At 48.7% G+C, this 19,019-nt stretch overlaps 1 protein-coding gene across 1 annotated transcript; it reads right to left on the bottom strand.

Annotated features, from left to right (window-relative positions):
* Positions 1 to 12,160: 12,160 nt before the first annotated feature.
* On the bottom strand, positions 12,161 to 18,519 carry IRF1 (interferon regulatory factor 1). Its single transcript, XM_034067226.1, has 10 exons — positions 18,379 to 18,519; positions 17,262 to 17,353; positions 16,272 to 16,371; positions 15,904 to 16,080; positions 15,390 to 15,439; positions 15,133 to 15,268; positions 14,820 to 14,945; positions 14,281 to 14,324; positions 13,592 to 13,727; positions 12,161 to 13,132 (listed from the first exon to the last, which is right to left on the bottom strand). Exons 2-10 carry the CDS (start codon positions 17,346 to 17,348, stop codon positions 13,032 to 13,034), a joined length of 957 nt encoding a protein of 318 aa, XP_033923117.1. The 5' UTR covers positions 17,349 to 17,353; positions 18,379 to 18,519; the 3' UTR covers positions 12,161 to 13,031.
* Between the last annotated feature and the right edge of the window lie 500 nt (positions 18,520 to 19,019).

Raw genomic sequence — 19,019 nt, 5'->3', positions numbered from 1 at the left:
AGTGCTGGCTGTGTACAAGGTGCAGGTGACAGATGCTGTGGGGGTGATGCCAGCTCATGTGGCTTTCCACTGACCCCCTAAATAAGTAGGACTGCCACCAGCCCTTGCTGTTGTGCAGGGAAATTCAGCCTAAACATGGTTGCAAGCCCTGTAAATGCAGGATACAACCACAGCTGCTTCCCAGGATGATGCCTGAGTCCATCCCACCTGAACAGAAATGTCTGAGAAGTGATGAATCTTCTGCAAAGGGCTTGTCCTGGGGTTTACATCAGCTGTTTTCAACCTTCTTTTGAATGGTTGATGGTTGTTGCTTATTAATATTGTTCAAGGACTTTTTCATCATCCAATGGGACTGTTTTAGGTTAGGGCTGGCTGTTGATAGGAAAGCATTAAGCAGTGCCTTTGCATGTATGAAAGAAAATAATCTGAAATGCACACCAAGTACAATGTTTCAGAGCACCAGAACAATCTGATTTACTACTTATTTACATTCCCTTTTCCAGAAGCTGGAAATGATGGAAATAAAGCTGAAGGCTGGAGTTTATCCCCATGCCAGAGACATCTCTTGGGTCTTCAGCAGCACAGAATTCCTTGTCTGGGTTCACATTTCTCATTATATGCAATGTGCTTGAGCTTCATTCCTTGGGTAGCCATAAACTCCAGAGCTTCAGATACCTCCTTTCTCTATTCCTAGCCAGCAGCAAGCCCTGCATTAGTCATTGTGATGCACAGGACAAGACATGGAAAGCCAGCAAGTCCCAGCACGGCTGACCACCTCCAGCTCGTTCTTGTTACAAGCTGGACAGTGTGTGATGTGTGTCACATCCAAGTGTTCAAGCATTGTCTCGGGTCATGCAGAGAGCAGATCTTAGACTGTAAAAGTGCCTTAAGACAGTGCAGGAGGTGAGGAATATGTGAAACTGTTTTTCACAGTGAGCTGGGTAGGCAGAAATGGGTAAACTTTGGGGAAGCAGAGGCTCTGCAAGGACACCCACAGCCCTTGGTAGAGGGTTACAGAAGTTTTAGGCTCCCCAGTTTAGGTTCTCACCTTCCAGCTGGACTGTGAGGAGAGAATCCTTATCTTGGAAGTGACCTCAGGGTAGGAGCATTAGAAAATGCAGTTCTCCATCTTCACGTCTTGCCATGGTGATGCCTTCTGCAGGGCAGATCCTGCTGTCCACTGAAGGTAACAGTCAGCTGGTTTGGTACCAGTGTGGTAAAAATGTGTGTAAAAAACACTTGCAGGGAGAATGGATATCGGCATGTAAAGAAATAAATACATTTTGGCAAAGAAAGGTACTTTTTATCAGCTGATCTAGGAATACAGTAATATTCAATGTGTTAACATTGTCCCTTTCTTTACAGCTCCTGATACATGGTTTATAGACAGAAGAGGCACGGGATGAAACCAGAGCTGGGAAACCTCCCCACTGGAAGCAGGGATGTGGATGCTCATGGAGCCGCAGTTGAGGCTGGGCAATGGCCATTGGGAAGCTTTCACCATGCAGCGGCTGTTGGGTGGCTGTTGTGAGAAGGGAACACTACGGGGAAAAGTGGAAGAAAGTCAGTTGAGTCAATCCTGATCCTGCATGCAGGCTCTCAGCCATGTGCTTTGCAACTGGGAAAGATTAAGATCTTAGTTCTGGCATTTCTTATGCCTCCTGCAGCCAGAACACAGCCCCTGCCTGCTCTTCGTGGGAGCTTTGGAAATGCTGGCATTCCAGCCGTGCAGTTTTAGGTCACTTCCAGAGAAGTGGATTCATCCTGATGTAACCAGCCAACTGCCTTGGCCTGCAGCCGTGTTGTGAGGCAGTGAAGGAAAGTTCCTACTTTACATTGCATCACTGTCAGAGGTTTTGCCCTTGTTTGTGTCTGTTACTGCTGGATTTACCTTCACTGACGTTCAAACTCTGACCCTACCAAGGTCGTTATCAGGTAGCTCTGGATTTCAGTGGCCAAGTGACCAAAACCAGGGATAGCAGCAAGGGCTTCCCCTGCCTAATGCAAAATAAAGACCAACCTCGGCTGAACTAACTCATCCCACTTCAATCCCTCTCTTCAGGAGCACTCTTCGCCATCCTGGAACTACTTGGTTCCTTAGTAATTGCCTTGTGAATGTATCAGGAATGTAAAGCTCTGATTCCCACTGGCACATGGGGACGTGGTGGAATGAATGTATATATTGAATTGAGTGTGTATACAATATAGAATCATAGAATAGTTAGGGTTGGAAAGGACCTTAAGATCATCCAGTTCCAACCCCCTGCCATGGGCAGGGACACCTCACACTAAACCATGGCACCCAAGGCTCTGTCCAGCCTGGCCTTGAACACTGCCAGGGATGGAGCATTCACAACCTCCCTGGGCAACCCATTCCAGTACCTCACGAAATACAACCTTCTGGGGTTGTCAGACGATTTGAAGGAGGTTTGAAACAGAGACTTCACTAACTGAGCAACTATATGGAGGTTTCTTATCCTAAAATATAGTGCTATACCTACGCAGATATTATTTAGAAACATTTGATAAGTAGCATCATCTGCACTGAGAATTAAATTAAGAATGTTAAAGAGGAGTCTTAATAAAACATATTTTGGGAAAAAAACATCTTTGAAGATCCACATTTTAGTTCAGGTTTGAGATGCAGATTTCCTCAAGGATGCTGGCAGGATACATTTCTCCTTTGTATATGTAACATTTGCCCATGTAGGCCATTATACAGCTCCTTTCAAGCTGAGTATTATACTGGAACACAGCAAAAGCCAGATTTAAGATATGAAACTGGAGATGACCACATTTCATACTGCATAAAATGCACCTCTGGAATTTTCAGTTCTTCTTTTTTGATATATTACAAATGTATTCATAAAGTATCGTGGCTGATGAGCTAAAAAATGAGGGGGGGAGGTGAGGGGAGGAGAAAAAAAGAGGCAAAACCCCTGTGGCTTTGGATATATTCACTTCAAGTTTGTGGTTACTGTTTCCCAGGCGGCTTCGAGGTGAGTGTAAGTTCAGTCATTGTATTGCTGCTTCACCCGTCCCTGCTGGTGTTTCTAAATGACTCTGATAGAAGATGGTGAAAAACAGACCTGTAGTAAATTGCATCGTCCTTGTTCTGCATTTTCAGTTAGGGACACAACACAGAACCCGTGTGTTCAAGTCGCACTCATTCCTTGCCCTCCTCCATCCCTGCAGCCTGTGGTGGGTGCAGACCCCCTGCATTCTGCTCTGAATTAACTGCATTATCCTGTGGTTCCAGCCATGTGGGTTTCCCCTTTGCACTAAAAACCCTGTGCTAGGTAGTGGTGGTGGAGACAGCAGATTTCTCTTTGACAGAAGGTAAAGAGCTGCTCGGGGTGGAAGCCACAGCCACTGAGTATAGGACTCCCATCAGCTCCAAGCATTCAAGTGGTCTGAACAGAGAAATCCTGAGCAGCACTCCCTTTCTCACTGCTGTTATCTGTGCCCCCACTCTTTAAACCCCTCTTTCCAAAATATAAACAGCTTTTTCCTTCTTAATCTTTGAGAGATTTTACTTTAACCTCATTAAACTTCACTGCCAAATTCTGAAGCAGATTGAGATGAAGCAGCTGATGGGTGAGAATATAAGTTACAAACTGGTACTGAAGAAACACCTGCAATAAAACAGCCTCTCCAAATGTGTTTTTAGACAACATACATCACCCTGAGTTACAATAGGAAGAATCAGGAAATCCCTGTTTGGCAGAGTTACCTTAGGAATTAAACCAAGCCCAGTCTCCGGGTACAGCCAAGGAAGGCTGTTGTCTGTTGGCTCATGTAGCCCGTTGCTGCAGCACTGGGATATATTTATGGGTTTTATGATGTAAATATAAGTAAGCAGAAACAAACCTGTCCCTGTACTTGGGTCTTCTAAAATAAACTCACACAACTACAGATCTGGAGGGAGGCGATGCAGATGCTACAGCCAGAACAAGATGCTACAAGCCAGAACAACTCACAGCCTTCTCTGCTGGCCTGTGCTGTCCCCATGGGCACGAGTCAGGGGTTACTTTATTCTGGGGGTGTCTTGTGATGCCCTTGTATGAGACCAATATGAATCCATATCCCAAAGTGACTTTTGGTGCTTCAGCCAGGGAGTTCTGCTGCTGGATAGGAGCTCAGTGCTAATTTGCCCCAGCACTTCTGTAACTCTGTCATCCATCCGTATTTGGGTACCAAACTGCATTGTGTCCTCTGCAATGCTCTTTGCTCTGCATCTTACTCCTATCACTTATACATTCATTTACTAAGCCAAAATAGTCCTTAACACCAACATAAGGAACAATCCTTTTGGTTTTAATGTTTTCCCCCCTGGGTAGAAAACAATTCAAGTGTGCCAGCAGGAAGCCAGACCTTGCAACTGAGGGGTTGTTCTCCCTGTTGCATCTCTTGCATGAGAGGGGAAAATGGTGTCTTAAATATGAAGTGCTCTATGAATCGTTCCCACCTGATGATGTGTTTCCATTGGCATCCTTATACTCTTGGTGATAAAGAGCCTGGCTCAGACCTCTCACTTTCCCAGTTATAAAGCAGGAGTGACTGTGCATGGAAGGTGGTGCCTGGATGTGAAAAACCAGCTGAGAAATATCCTGGCCACTTCTCTTTTCCCACCAGTAGATATTGCTTCAGTTCCCATTTCCTGATATTGCGTCTTTCATCAACTTCAAGCCCTTTTTCACCACTTGCTTGCCAAGGATCTCTCAATCGAACCAAGACATACTTTAGCTATTTCACATTAAGTCCTTGCCATTCCTATTGCATTTTGTCATCAAATGGGCATTTATCATCCCTTTTATATTTTTATGACTACAAGAAATACAAGCTAGAGTAAAATACTTACACCATGCTATCTGGCCATGGGGATAATCTCTCTCCTTCTCACCTGACTTTCCCCACTCTTTTTAGCCAGACCCTTCTTTCTTTCCTCTTTCACCAAACCTTGGGCCACTTCCCTGACCTTTAACTTTAAACAGACACCAAGTGGTATCTCAAATACCCTGTACAATGTGTGTCAGACCATTAGATAGTTGCTGGGATCCTTGCAGTGAATCAGGACGGAGCTGGCCAAGTGATACCTGCAGTCACACTCCCACCAGCTCACCCCTGCCTTGCTGTTTGGGTCTTTTTGGTGTGTTTAACTAATGCTGGTCCCACCACAGTGCCCAAGGGCCTCATTTGCCACCAGGGATGGTGCTGCCATTTGGGGGTCACAGTGCCCAATGGTGAGGAGTGGGGGGAAGGTGGTTCTGGTGATGGTGCAGCACACACTCAGGGTCTGGGTGATAATTCTTACTCCTGCTTTGTGTGTCCTTTCCCTGAGGCTGTTAGACCAAGCACACTTCATTATCTGTGCAGAAACTCTCACAGTTCAATGCTGATTTTGGCCAGGAGCTTTGGTGTTGGTTCAACATAAAAAAAATCAGTTGGAATTTGGTTGTTTCCAAGAGACACTTCAGCAGGCATCACCAGAAAAGAGCTGATTCAGACCCAAAGCTGCCATCACTGAGCTGGTCCCTCCTGCCCCAGGCATCCCTAGATCCCACCACCAAAGAATTGCTGTCATCAAAGCTCCTCTCATAAATGACCTTCTGTACTGCAGTGCTTTGCACCTGATGGTACTCCAGGTAGGAAATCAGTAGGAAGGATCAAGCTGGAAGTGGTGTGGGTTTGGGACCTGGCTCCTGAATGTGCTTTGCTGCCTGTTCACAATCAACTGCCCCCAAAGCCCCTGACCTTTACAGCTGTTATTTTCAGAGCTCTAAGGAAAAGGAAATAGGAAGTAGAGCTACTGCAATGCATTTTTGTGTGGATTCTGGTGTCCTCCCATGTGTTGCTGTTTATCTTGTGAGTGGGTTTTGTTGTCATTTGCATTTAAATATTGTGACCAGCACCTGCAGCTTTTTGCTTGAGCTCAGCTCCCTGCCATGCTCTGGTGATGTGCAGCAGAGCTAGGTTGGGAGCTGGCATTGCATCACCTCCTCCTTGCACCAGGTACTTTGAGATTGTTTGATGTTTTTATTGCTTGTTACCCAAGGATAGGAGTGCTTGATGTAAACTTGACCAGTCCTGCTGGTGAGGATGTGTTGGGTTTGGGGAGGAGACCTCCAGCTAATATACTGGGGCACTAGGATGAGAAATAAGGGCAGGTGAACTGCAGTGTCTGGGGTTTAATAGCTCTCGATCTGGGGTGTCTAATGCCTTAGAAACATACCTAAGGAAGCTTTCATATTGTTGTTTGAACTACGTGGGACTTAAAAGGGCTGCAGTCGTTCTTGGGTTTAATTCCCTGTTACCCTCAGATTAAAATCTTGCCTGCAGGCAATGTTTACTGCTGGGCACTTGTTGGGTATGGACCTGGTGGGATGATTAATGAATAGCTGCAGGGATAACAGCAAAACCAAACGTTCATGTAGTAATCAGCCTGCCAGACTTCTGGGGTCATGAGTAATGATAGAGTCACTTCCCACCCCATGGGTGAGATGTGGAGTGAAAGGATAAATCCATATTAGCTGCAGTGAAATGACAGCATACCAGGAAGCAAGTTCTTAGTCTTCAGGTATGGCCTTACCTGCTGCCCACAGGCACTTCTGGCAGCACTGCTACAGCAGCATCAGGCTGCACTCTCCAGCTGGGCATGCTATAGAAATACATTGATGGAAAGTGGCTTGGACTAAACCCACCCTGTCTAGAGAGGCACTTCTACAGTCACCACCCCAAGAGAAACCAGGGAGCTCTCAACTGCAGAATCTCCAACAGCCTCACAGAACGCACCCTGATTTATGCACCAAACACCAGGAAAGGCTCTAGTTCTGTTTGTCACTTTGCAGGCGGTGACGGTTGCTCCAGCATGTGCAATATGTCATGCCTGACACCTCCGTTCAGGAAACAGTGGTTTGCTCAGCAGAGGTGCGGGAGGCAGTGAGTTGTTATCATGTAGAACACGAACCTTTCTCATAGCTGCTCTCCATTCACTGGGCTGGTTTCAGAGCAGGAGGGCTCTGCACAGGGGCACTGGTGACACGTGCAGCACAGGGCATGTCCTGAGTGCAAGCTCTGGAGTGTTCTGTTGGGTTTTGACACTGTAGTGAGTTGGTTTTCCTGCAGGGCTGGGCTCGCATCCTGCAGACCTCAAGGTTCCTGTTCCTCCATCACAATGTGCCTCAGGTCTGCTGAGTGCAGAGAGTTCGGGGTGAAACTGGCACTGAAGTGGCTGCAGCCACACCTGGGTTATTACTGCATGAAGGGTGTTGAAAGTCCCTTCCAGCCCCTTACCAAGAGGGCAGGGCTGTGCCAAGCGGATGCTGTGCCCATCCCATGGGTGGGAAGGCAGCAGTGGGTTTCCTGCTCTGTACTCTTGATGTTAAGGGGATAGACCCACTGCTTAGCTGGGGTCGTTCCCTTGCTAAGCTGCTTGTCAGGGATGGGGGTGAGGCTGCTCAGCCAGTGCTTCCAGCAAAGCTCTTCATGCCTCTCCATGAGGAATTGCTGTTTTGAGGGAGGGAAAATTTCCTGGAGATAGGAATTGCTTTCAGTCTTTGCTATCAGCACATGCTCATGGCTTTTCATGTACTGCTGCTCACATCAGAGCAGAGATTCTGGAGTGTTGGAATGAACCCAGCAGCAAACAGGATCTGGGAATTAAGGCCCAAATCAGACAGTTCTGGTATAGCTGAGTAGAGGTATTACCTATGCAAGTCCAAACCTTTTTAAATCAATGGGGAGAACTTCCGGTGTCTTAGCTGTAAGGGATGATAACACTAAATCAGCTAAGAAAGGGCAGTTTAGCAACAGTGCCTGAATTAAACACACCCCAACCTGCGATACGGTCAGTCACAAGATGTAAATTTAAAGTAGGCTCAAGAACAGAACTTTTTCAGTCCTCTTCCTCTTCTTAATGACAGTTTTCTTCTCCCTGGCTCCTGAAGAAAAATCAGTGTCGGTGGGAGACTGATCACCCATGCATGGGCTGTGCATGTAGCATCAGTGAGCTGTGCTGGTTTGGACCTAGCTGGGTAGCATTAAGCACAGCAGCTGGGAAGCAGCTGGTCATTGCAGAACTTCTGCAGCCCTTATGGTTCCAACCATATTCTGTAGGCAACATCTAGGATGCTTTTGGTATGGCTCAGATGCAGCTGCTGATTGTTGGCGTGAGCTTGATGGATGCTGCATGTTAGTAGATATAAACTACATGAGATCTTTTGATGTGATGCAGCCTGTGCTGGGATTTTTGGCATGCAGCCTGAGATGATACAGCTGTTCTGTGAATATTAGGCAGATGAAGTACAGCTTTGCTGTGGACCCAGCCTGCCCTAGGTGAGCTGAGACCTCACTATGGAGGGTGTGGAGCTATGGGACAGAGGAAATGATGGTGTGAATCATTCAATCACCCTGGTACACCCCTGGGAAAGTCGGTTGTGGGCTTCCAGAAGATGCTTCCAAAAGAAGCACCGGAGAGGGTGCTGCATGCAGAGCGGGAGAAGCCCTGGTGAGGCTCCTCCAAAGGTGATGGCAAAGGATTGCTCTGGGCAGGACTGGCAGCTGCTGGGTATAGCACTCAGTTATTATTTGTGTGCAATGTGTATGTGTTAACGTGGTTCACTTGCTGCTTTTAAATGGTGCCCCAGCTTATCTATGCCATCTCCTTCCAGATCTGTAATAACATCCTAAAACCCAGCCACAAGCCTGGGATCAAGCCAGCATAGTCCACGTTTCTCTCCCTGCTCCCTCTGCTTTCTTCAGCAGTGATGCTGGTGAAACACAGTCCTGCCTGTCTGGACTTGGCTCCACAATTAGTTTCTGCTGCCTGAAGACTGTTGGTGAAATGTTTATTGGTTTTAGTTCATGACAGAACAAACTCAGTGAAACATATTCTTGTAATGCAGATATCAGAAGTGGGCATGTTCAGTGTCGGTGCCTGTGGTTAGTCTGGGTTTCGTTATTTAACAGCCCTGCCTGCAAATAGCTAATGTGTAATGCTTGTGCTGGGTTCATTCTGAATTAAGGCCAGCATCCTTATGCTGTTTTCCATCCTTCATTTCCTGTGCTATCACTGCTGCACCACCACATGCTTTTAAAGGAACAAGACCTCCACTACTTTCCAGTTGCCCAGAGCTCCTTTACCCCATCCTCCTCCCAGTGAAACCTGCCCCTTAACCACTCCCTTGCTTTTGTATTTTTAACCACTGCTGCACGCAATCAAAGTCCTTCCCTTTGCCAGTGGCAGCCACTTCTGCTCAGGCACTCGTGAGAAGCTGCTGAGGCTGAATTCCCCTTGGGAAGATCCCCAGAAGTTGCTGCAGCAGCATCTCTGCTTGCCCCAGTGTCTCTATGCAGTGGTGCTGTGGCCATGTGCCTGCAGTGTAGCATGTCTCACCAGGCAGGGGGAGCAATGCACAACAGGCAGGTGCTTATTTGAAGTGTGAAATTTCCTATCCCAAAATAGATGATGAGTTCATCTGCAATAGTCAAGCATCCTCCATGCAGGCAGTCACATCATCGTTTGGGATGCCCGTGTTGTGTGAATAATGAGCACTGCTGCTGTTCTGGACGAGGAGCTGGTGCTGCTTTCCAAGGAATTGCTGCCAGCACCTGGATGTGTCATCAGATCAGCCTTCTCCCCACTGGGTTTTTGGTGACTGAGATGAGATCTGCCCTCTTCGCAGTCTTCTACACCCATGGCTATAGATCCCCCTGGGTACCCATCCTCCTTGTCACTCCTGTCATGCTGTCTGTGATTTGGCCACACACAACCTGACGTGGCAGGGAACCGCTCTGATTTGTATCCTGAAGTGAGCAAAACAGGGAAGACCAAAGGTTAGAGGGGAATGACATAGTGTGCAAACAGCTTGAGCTACATGTGTTGTGCTGCCTGCTCAAACATGCTTTTATTATTGCCTTGTTTCTTATGCACATGGAAGGGAGGGGGTGAGTTAAGGAGACAAACAGTGAAGGGGATGTAAAAATGCGTGAGGAAAAGGAGCTCTGAAGTGCAGCACGGCAGGAAGTGGTTTGAAGGACTTGGTATCGGGGAAAACACAACTTAGAAACTGTACATTAAAATGTGAGCTGCCTCCCTTTGCTTCTTTCTAGGGGAAGCTTTTTTCCCCATCTAAGCTCTAAACCTGACTCCTCTACACAGTATTTCTCCCCTTGGCATTCCCTAGGGAGAGGTTTCTGCCCTGTGGAACTTTGTCCTCCTTGTGCTGTGTGTACAAACATGAAGGGAAAAAATAGACCCTTGGGGAACTGCAGAAGAGGAAAGATCCAGCACAACAGCAGAGTAAAGATGTTTGCAGGCTGAGACGCTCAGTGGCAATCTAAGCAGCAGTTTGCCTTTGCACCACAAACAAATGCCCCACTACTTTCCGCAGTTATAAATTCATACCTTTGGTCTGAAGCCTTTATAGGTGTGATACCGTAAGCCCTGTGACTGCCTGGAAATGTGTCCCGTTATCAGGATTCAATCACCTCAGCAAATAAAGGTGAAACCATAATTGCAGGCTCTGCTGCTGGCAAGAAAAGCTCGTGAAAGAAGCATCTCCTCTGTCCTTGCAGCGTGTCTCTGGGTTCAATGGGAGGCACTGGCTGCTGTTTTCTTCTGTCCTCAAATCTTGGTCAAACCTTTAATGTGTGAAAACTGAAGTGCTGGGTTTTCTGTATCTGAGCATAACTGAAAATCTTGCTCCTTTCGATGCATGAATGGGCAAATTAATCTCTACCTTATTTTTAGCACTGTTCGCATCATAGAAAGTTTCCCTTCTCTCTCCCACACCTCCCCCTGTGTGTAACAAACTTGCAGTGGTTTCTAGACAAAACCAGCTTCCTGTGGTTGTGTGGATGCCACCCAGATGATGTCCCTTCCTGGGGACACACAGGTGGCTCCTGGCCCAGCATGTGCTCTCCCTGGTTGTGGCACAGGTCTGATCTCATGGATCACTTCTTTGCCTGCCCTAGACCTGTGCTGGGCAGTGGTGCAGGGTTTGAGGTGAGGGTGAGCCAAGGCAGCAGCCCTGGTACCCAGGGGGTTCCTGGGTGGATGGATCCCTCTCCGGGAGGTGGACCTTTGAGCCAGACACTATGGTGTGGGGACAGCCAGGTCATCACCCTCTAAGCCATGGCCCTGTAGAGCTGGGATGAGGTGATAGGAAGCTGCTTTCTGCCTACAGCTCCCTGCTTTGGGTTGTCTCAGACAAGGCCAGTTAATGACTAACTGGTGCTGCACAACCCTGCCCAGCAGCTCCCTGCCCACACTGCCCATCCACCTTGATGTGCTGGGTTTGAGACCCACCACCACCTGCTTCCCATGACATGTGGTTTTTTTCCCCTTCTTCCCTGGGTAAACCCCACATGTGTCCCTGTGGGCCTGCAGGCTGAGTCACAGCAGAGTTTGTGCTTGTTCCAGCCCTTTGGCCTGGATCTTCCTCTCCTGCAGCCTGGTGTTCTCCTCAGCTCACTGTTGCCCAGTGAATGAAGCTATTCCCCAGAGGTCAGCACAGCTTTGGTCAGCACAGGGGTTTTCCAGGCTGTATCAGATGCTGGTGGCTGCAGCTGAAGATGTGCTCCCTGCCTCAGCCACACTGGGCTCTTGCTTCACACCCAAATGATGCAATATCATGTCAAGCCTTTCCAGCCTGGAAGCATGGCAAATGAGTGAAATATGCAGGGGAAAACCAGCTGCTTTTCCCTTGCTTTGTGTTGTGCATCTGCTTTCTTTTTAGGCAAACGTTAGTCAAGGTCTTCGCTGCTGATCTTACCATCGAGGGTGATGGCGTCACTGATGAGGACATCCACAGCAGGGACTTGGTGCATAGGTTTGCCTAATAGCAGGACCCATCACCCCTCTGTGACTTGCAGATGTTGGCAGACAAACATCAACCACCCCACATGTGTATAGGACCCAGGACAAGCAGGATTCCACCAATCATCTGCAATGCAATGATGGGGAGTAGAGAATGGGATCAAACTAGCAAATTCCACGTGCTTCCATGACTCATGAAAAACCCCCTCCAACTGTCTCTGTTAACAGCACGGCTGCTTGGGTGTTTTTTGAGGAATCTGGAATTCATTCTTGGAGCTCTCCCATGAGAAAAAGTAAACATACCATATATAAAACCTATTTATTAAAACAAATATACAGCACTTTATATACAAAAATAAAATGTACAAGAAAATAGACCATTACAGCTTAGTGATTTGTTTCCTAGGTATAACACACACACACACGAACCTCTCCCATCTGCGCTCCCCTGCTTGTGCTGGCACAGGGGCTGGGGGTGCTGCCGCTAGAAGGGGTCCCAGAAAGACATGGAATAAATAAAGACCTCTGCCCTATCAGTGCAAAAGTTGTCAGGCAGCAGCTCTTCAACTACTGTGTGGAAGTACATATGGCATGCCTACAAGCAGATAACATCCTATGAGCGGACCTGGGTAAATGTACTATGTGGAAGCAAAGCCTAAACTGCATGTTCACATTTTATTTATGCAGTTGAAAGATGAACTATGTGAAGGAGTAAATCAAAGAAGAGAGCCAATTAGTGCAATTTTCCTAAGTGTATGACAGTCGTTAAGCCCAACATCACCAGTGTTGCACAGGTAAGCAGCAACCAAAACTAACAGGTCAGTCTCATTTGCAGCGTGTCTCCTAAGCACTCCATAGGGAAAGTGTCCATTGCATCTGGCACAGGGAGGCAGTGTCTCCTCCCCAGACCTCCAGCACACTCAGTGGTACCCCACCAGGTCACATCCATCAGCAGAAGCTTCACCTCCAAAGCAATGACCAGGTGCATAATGCTGCTGAGCACCTTCAGAGCCACGAGTCCTGCTAGTGATGGGGTTCCTTTCCCCTTTTTAATCAGTAATGGAGTTTTCCTTGCTAACCTTTTCAGGCCTAAAAGTTAAACGGAATAGAAAAGCTACTTTCTTCAGTCAGTAACAAACAATTTCTTCCATTCTCTTCAGGCTTGTCCAAGTTTCTACCCAAGTGCAGTTTGTGGTTGGAGGAAGCCAAGGGTTTACAAGCCACAGGGAACTTGCATGGGAGTTCTGACTGTCTCCAGCCAGGGAGACAACTCGAGGCTGTTTTTTGGGTCAAAGAATCTGTACTCCAGCTCTCCTAGAGGAAACCAAACACAGGTGAGTACTCGCATGCAGCAAGAGCAAAACTGTGTATGTGTGTGTATACATAAATGTACCTAAAATGGAAAGGTTGCTCTAATGTGAGTAAATACCTTAAACTGATGTTTTGCTACAATATTCCAAACGCTCTCTACTGAGCTGTCCCATTTCAGCTAAGTGGAAATACTTCAGTTACATTGCAAGCAGTTCCTGAAAACTGGCACAACTTACATATAACCCTAAGACAAAGCTGTAGAATACTCCTACTAGAGGTAGTTTCTCTTTTTACCAACACATTCCTTACAGCCTTCCAACAGGCCCCTTGGAAATCTCACAACACAGGGATGTGTGGATTGCTCCACCTGCATTGCTCCCTCCCAGTTAGTGCCCTGCATGAAAACCCGGCTCTGCATCATCCCATGGCCTTGCCCTTGGGTGATAACTGAGAAGTCTGTACCTGAAGTTGTGTCGATCTCCCCATCCTGCTCCGTGTAGCTGTAAGTGTTGCACATGGTCTGTGTGCCCAGCTCATTGGTGAGGAAGCCTTTCCCCTCAACGCTGGTGGTGTGCCAGTCTTGGGCTGGTCCAAACAGCTGTAAGAGAGGAAGGAGATGATAAAACCCACTTCTTCCCATGGGTGCAATGTTCTCTTTCTTTCCCTTAAGTAGGAGACAGGGCAGCAAAAGAGATCACATTGCATTTCCTTGTGCTAAGTTATTTGAAATTTGGTTTACTCCTAGCCAAAAAAAACCCTAATGCAAACCTATGATGACCACCCCCATGTTATCAGAGGGATGAACGTGACACATCTGGAAATGCAGATTAAGCTCCATATGTGTCAGAGGTGGAGAGAAGAGCAAGATAAAGTCTTGAGGACTTCTGCAGACTCTAATACAGCAGCCTCTACTTCGAGCAGAGCTTCCTCTGACTTTCACATCAGAGTATATACTTCCATGGATGTGTCTTCTCCATGTTTGCAAAGCAGCCTTCTTTTCGTATTTACTTTTCCAGGCTCCCCCATTAAACAAGGGTCCTGGGTTACATGTCCAGCTCTCTTAGGACTGATTAGATAGCACCTTCCCTTCCTCTCTTGGTGAAAACAACAATTTGGGCCAATTTTATTCAGACCAGACAGGCTGGTTTTACCTTCAAAATAGCCGAATTCATTTCCTCCTCATCTTCGTCTGTGACTGTTTTGTAAGTACATAGAAAAAGAGAAGAAAACAGAGATGTCAACTTTTTGCATGTTATCCCTTGCACTTCTGCTTCTTGACCACACAACCCACTTCATATTCTCTTGTCACACATCACCACAACCTTGTACTTCCCCCCCAGGGATAACATTGAGGAGAGGCTCTCCTGGGTTTGAAGTGCAGTGGCCCATCAGCACCTCCATCCCCACAGCCCTTCATCTCAAATGCTCTTCAACAACTCGAGACTTGCCAAAGCAGAACCAGGTTGGTAGACAAGAGGGAAGATGATTTGCACCCTGAGTGAAGAACCACTCTGGTACATCCATCTCTATTATGGTTTTCCCTACTGGGAAGCATGGTTACCTCTACTGTTACTACTTTACCCAACTCTTGTTTCTCCTAATGCCTACTCCTTCGTCCCGCTGCCATGCTCCCAAATCTGTCTCCAGTAGACCAGCAAAAGATAGGGGTAAGGATAAAAGAAGTACCTACCTTCTGAGGATGAAGCCAGGGGAGACACCTGGAGCTGGTAGATGTCATTGGTGCTGTCAGCCATGGTGACCTCCATCTGTGACCTCCAGTCAGTCAGGGAGCCGCTCACCTCGCACGGGGAGAGGTCTGCGGGATGCACCAGGAGGAGTTGGCACTCAGCAGAGACACGACCACCTCTCTTTCCTCCCTGCCCATCTGATGGCCCAGCCAGGCCCAGCCCCAAGAGTCATCTTTGTCTTTTGGTGCAGAGATTAGGGGTTATGTATGAATGGCACTTCGCACTCTGCTCAGAGAGCTAAAAGCCAAGTCTCACCTAAGGTGATAGACGTGCTCTCAACCTCCACTTCCTGCCCCGTGTAGTTGTGGATGGTGTAGCTGCTGTGGTCATCTGCCAGAGCAGTGTTGGTTAGCCTTTCTGCTGACTCCTCCGTCCTTATGTCTTCACAGGACTACAGAAATAAGGGCAGAGTGTGAAAAACTTGCCTAAGAACGTGCAAGTTCCTATATGAACAAAAGGCATGAAAACCACCAAAACCTCTAGCTTCTTCAGCAGCCTCTACAGACACATACCTTTCTCTTGCTCCTGTTTCTGGCTTCTCTTGAAGACTTTGACTTCCTTTCTGTTAAATAAAAACAAGATGAACGTGAGAAAGGGCTGGTGTTTTAGGTGAGTGCTGAGCTCTTGCACCTTTGAGCCCTGCTTAGCAAGCTCTGCTGCTGCTCCTCGCAGCATCGAGTCCTGATCACCTCTGATGATGCCTTTAGGCTTGTTCAAAGAATCTGGGATAAAATGTATGTACAAATTGGACACAAGAGGAAAACTTCACAGTGAGACCAATCAGCCACTGGAATAATCTCCACGGGGAAGTGGTGGAATCCCCAACACTGGGCTCTGTTAAGATCCAGCTGGACAGGATGCTGGGATACCTTGTCTAGGCCAGGCTTTGCCAAGAAAGGTGGGACCAGATGATCCTTGAGGTCCCTTCCAACCTGGTGTTTTAGGATTCTATGACCTGCTACCATTGGCAATAACCAGTGCCAAACACCAGTGGTACCGACAGTACCTGGATTGCTGGGGACTTACCTTTCTTCTGATCCTTTGTCAAAGGTGGCAGCATCCTGTAGACCCTGACAGCGCTGGAGCCTTTGTTGATGCTTTTATCCTTCACTTCTTCTATGTCAGGCAGTGAATTCATAGCGCAGCGGAAATTTGCCTTCCAGGTTTTCGGATCAGGGTCTTTTTCACCTACTTTATATCTTCCTATAAATAAGATGGGGGGAGTGTTTTGACTTCTCAGTGCTAGTTCTTCCCACTGCAAAACCAAATTACTTCTCTATTTTCTGACACACACAATAGTAATTATAAATTATAACTACCTGAGGTGCAACTCAAGACAAAAAAATGCCTTGAGATATGGATGTGACTGAGGGACATGTAAAGCCAGCACATACCTGTATGAATGGCCCAGCTCCGGAAGAGGCAGGCATCCTTCTCCATGTCCCAGCCATGCTTAGCTGCATGTTTCCACGGGATTTGAAACATCATCTTGTCCTGAAGGGAAACACATAGAGATCTGAATTTGGAAGTGTCAAGTGCTAGTTTGCAGCAATGGATTTAATCCATTTGGATTAAATCCATGGATTTAAGAATTCTCAGTAGAAGCTCAGAAATTTTATAAACCCTCTGCTCTGTATCTTAATTAAACATCCATCCTTCTATCTATTTTGTTCAAGGAATTTAAGGCTTTTAATGGCTTCTGAAACTGGAGAAAGCACCATGTGTGGTACAGTAGAAGTAAGCAATACTGTTAAATGTATAACATAATCATTTAAATACATCCAAATTTCACTTATATTGCACCTAATCTATCAGTATGTCATGAACTAGAGTATATTTTCCAGGTATACTTTGGTAGAAAATCCCTTTTTAAAGTTGTCCATAATATCCTGCAGGAATCCTAAGGAAAACATGTACCAGCTTAGAGATCACCTTGGGATGGATATGGAGACTTCAGAGAACGAGACCTGGCTCCATAAGCCCTGTGCTACAGGTACAGGGATGTGGCTTTGGACCAAAAAATACAGCATTTCCTTCAGGCCACAGCTTAAGCCTGGGAGTCAAAGAGAAGGTCCTGAGCTAGAGCAGGAGGTGTTAGGAGAGGTCTTGGAATTTTATTGGTTCTCCACCATATTCAGCCAGCTTTTATTGTAATTTATCCTTTCCCTCCTAGGAGTTTTCCCAGGAAAAATGGAGCTACCAACCTGTGTACCAACCAGTGCTACGTTTTCTGCAAACAAAGGTAGTTGGTTTTTAAACATAATGCAACTTTTCCCCATGTTTTTCTCTCCTTTATGATCTTGACTCCCATTTAGCATCATCTAAGAGCAAAGATGACTAATGACACAGAAGTAATACTGGTAATAGTAATAAACTACCCTCACCTTGTTAATCCATATCAGTCCTGGTATTTTATTAGAATTAATCTGCATTTCCAACCAGGGCCTCATGCGCATTCTTGACACCGGCATCTTGCCTGAGGAAGGAGTAACAGGTCAGCAAAGTCTCCCCGCCGCTTGGGACATTCTGCAGTGTCACCCCCCACCCCGTATCCTTTGTCCACCATCGCCATGGATGGAACCAAAGCTGCTTCTCGAGTCTCAGCTCCTCCTCGGTACCCGGTACCCAGTACCCAGCACCCGCTGGCCGGGCGCTGCCCCCGCCGTCGAGAGCCGGAAACGTTCCCAGTATCCCCAAACCGGGAACGGGATTGGTTGGAGCGGTGGGTGCTGCAAGAGGGGAGCCAGAAGGGAGGGTGGGGGGAGAGTCCCGGCCCCGGGACGGAGCCCACCGACAGCGGGTGCGCGGACAGGGACTGGACCTCCCTCCGCGTTCCCCGACAGACACCAACTGCACGCTCATAGTTTAGAAAGCTTCTTATTAGTTAAGCTGCTCCCCGGGGGCGGCGGGGGGGACCCTGCTGCGGGGGATTCCGCGGTGGTAACGGCGACAGCCCCCGGAGAGCAGCGCCCGGCGCCCCAGCGGTGCAGCCGGGGCTGGCGGCAGGGCCCTCCCTCCCTCTGCAGAAATAATTTCCTGTTTGCGGTGTTTGTTCAAGACGCACGGGGCGAAACTTCCCAAAGAGCACAAAATAACGTGCGTCCAGCCTGCCCGCGAGACACGGGCCTGCAGAGCGCCGGCCCCCCCGGCAATGGGGGCTGCCGGAGCTGCCCCGCGGGGAGCGCGGCTCGGGCCGCGGTGCTGGCACCCGCTCAACAGCGGAGCGGAGCCTCCGGCTGAGCCCGCAAAGCCGCAGCCGCGCCCGGACATGCCCGGGATCATCCCGCCCCGTCCAACCCGCCGCGTCCCGTGGGGCTGTGTGAGGAGTCGCTGCCCGCCGGAGGGATGCCCAGTGCCCCGAAACAGCTTCCGCATGGCAGAGCCCGGCGCTGACCCGACAAGCCGAGCTGCGCCCCGGGGCCGCTCCAACGGACTTCGCCTCGGGTCTCAGTGTCGTGCAAACGGGGGGCTAGTGACGGGACGGGAAGCACCGCGACCCACCTCGTTGTGCCGTGCTGTGCCGAGCAGTGCAAGCCTGTGCAAGAGATGAGGTGAGATGAGGTGAAGTGAAACGAGCTGCGCTGCGCTGGTCCGAGCCGATGTCTCCTCGCCCGCCGCCCGACCCGCCTCTGCCGCCTGCGGGGCGCGCCCTCGGGTATAACGCGGCGGCGTCCGGGATTCCCCGCCGCCCCGGGCTCGGCCCGTACCTGCCAATCAGCGGCGCCGCAGGGGGCGGCCGCGCCTCCCATTGGCTCCCGCTGCCTGGCATCACTTCGGGGAAATCACGCCGTTGTAGCACCAGCGGAGCGGGGGGAGCCCCCCCCCCCCCCCCCTCCGCAACAGCCCCGGCCCGGTGGGGGTCGAGGTCCCCATGGGATCCAGCCCCGGTGCACAAAGAGACACAGCCTCTGTCCCATGGAGGGGTCCAGCCCCCGTCCCCACCGAGGGATCCGTCCCCTGTCACCACCAGGGGACCCAGACCCATCCTATGGAGGGATCCGATCCAGCCCCCCTCCCACATAGGGATCCGGCCCCTGTCCCCACCAAGAGATCCAGACCCCATCCAGTGGAAGGATCCAGTCCCTGTCCAAGGGATGGGTACAGTCCTGGTCCCTACTGAAGTATTCAACCCCAGTGTTCCC

This window comes from Melopsittacus undulatus, chromosome 10 (assembly GCF_012275295.1).
Source record: "Melopsittacus undulatus isolate bMelUnd1 chromosome 10, bMelUnd1.mat.Z, whole genome shotgun sequence".
Lineage (NCBI taxonomy): Eukaryota > Metazoa > Chordata > Aves > Psittaciformes > Psittaculidae > Melopsittacus > Melopsittacus undulatus.
The sequence above is the reverse complement of the archived record's forward strand: the minus strand, read 5'-3'. Positions and strand labels throughout refer to the sequence as shown.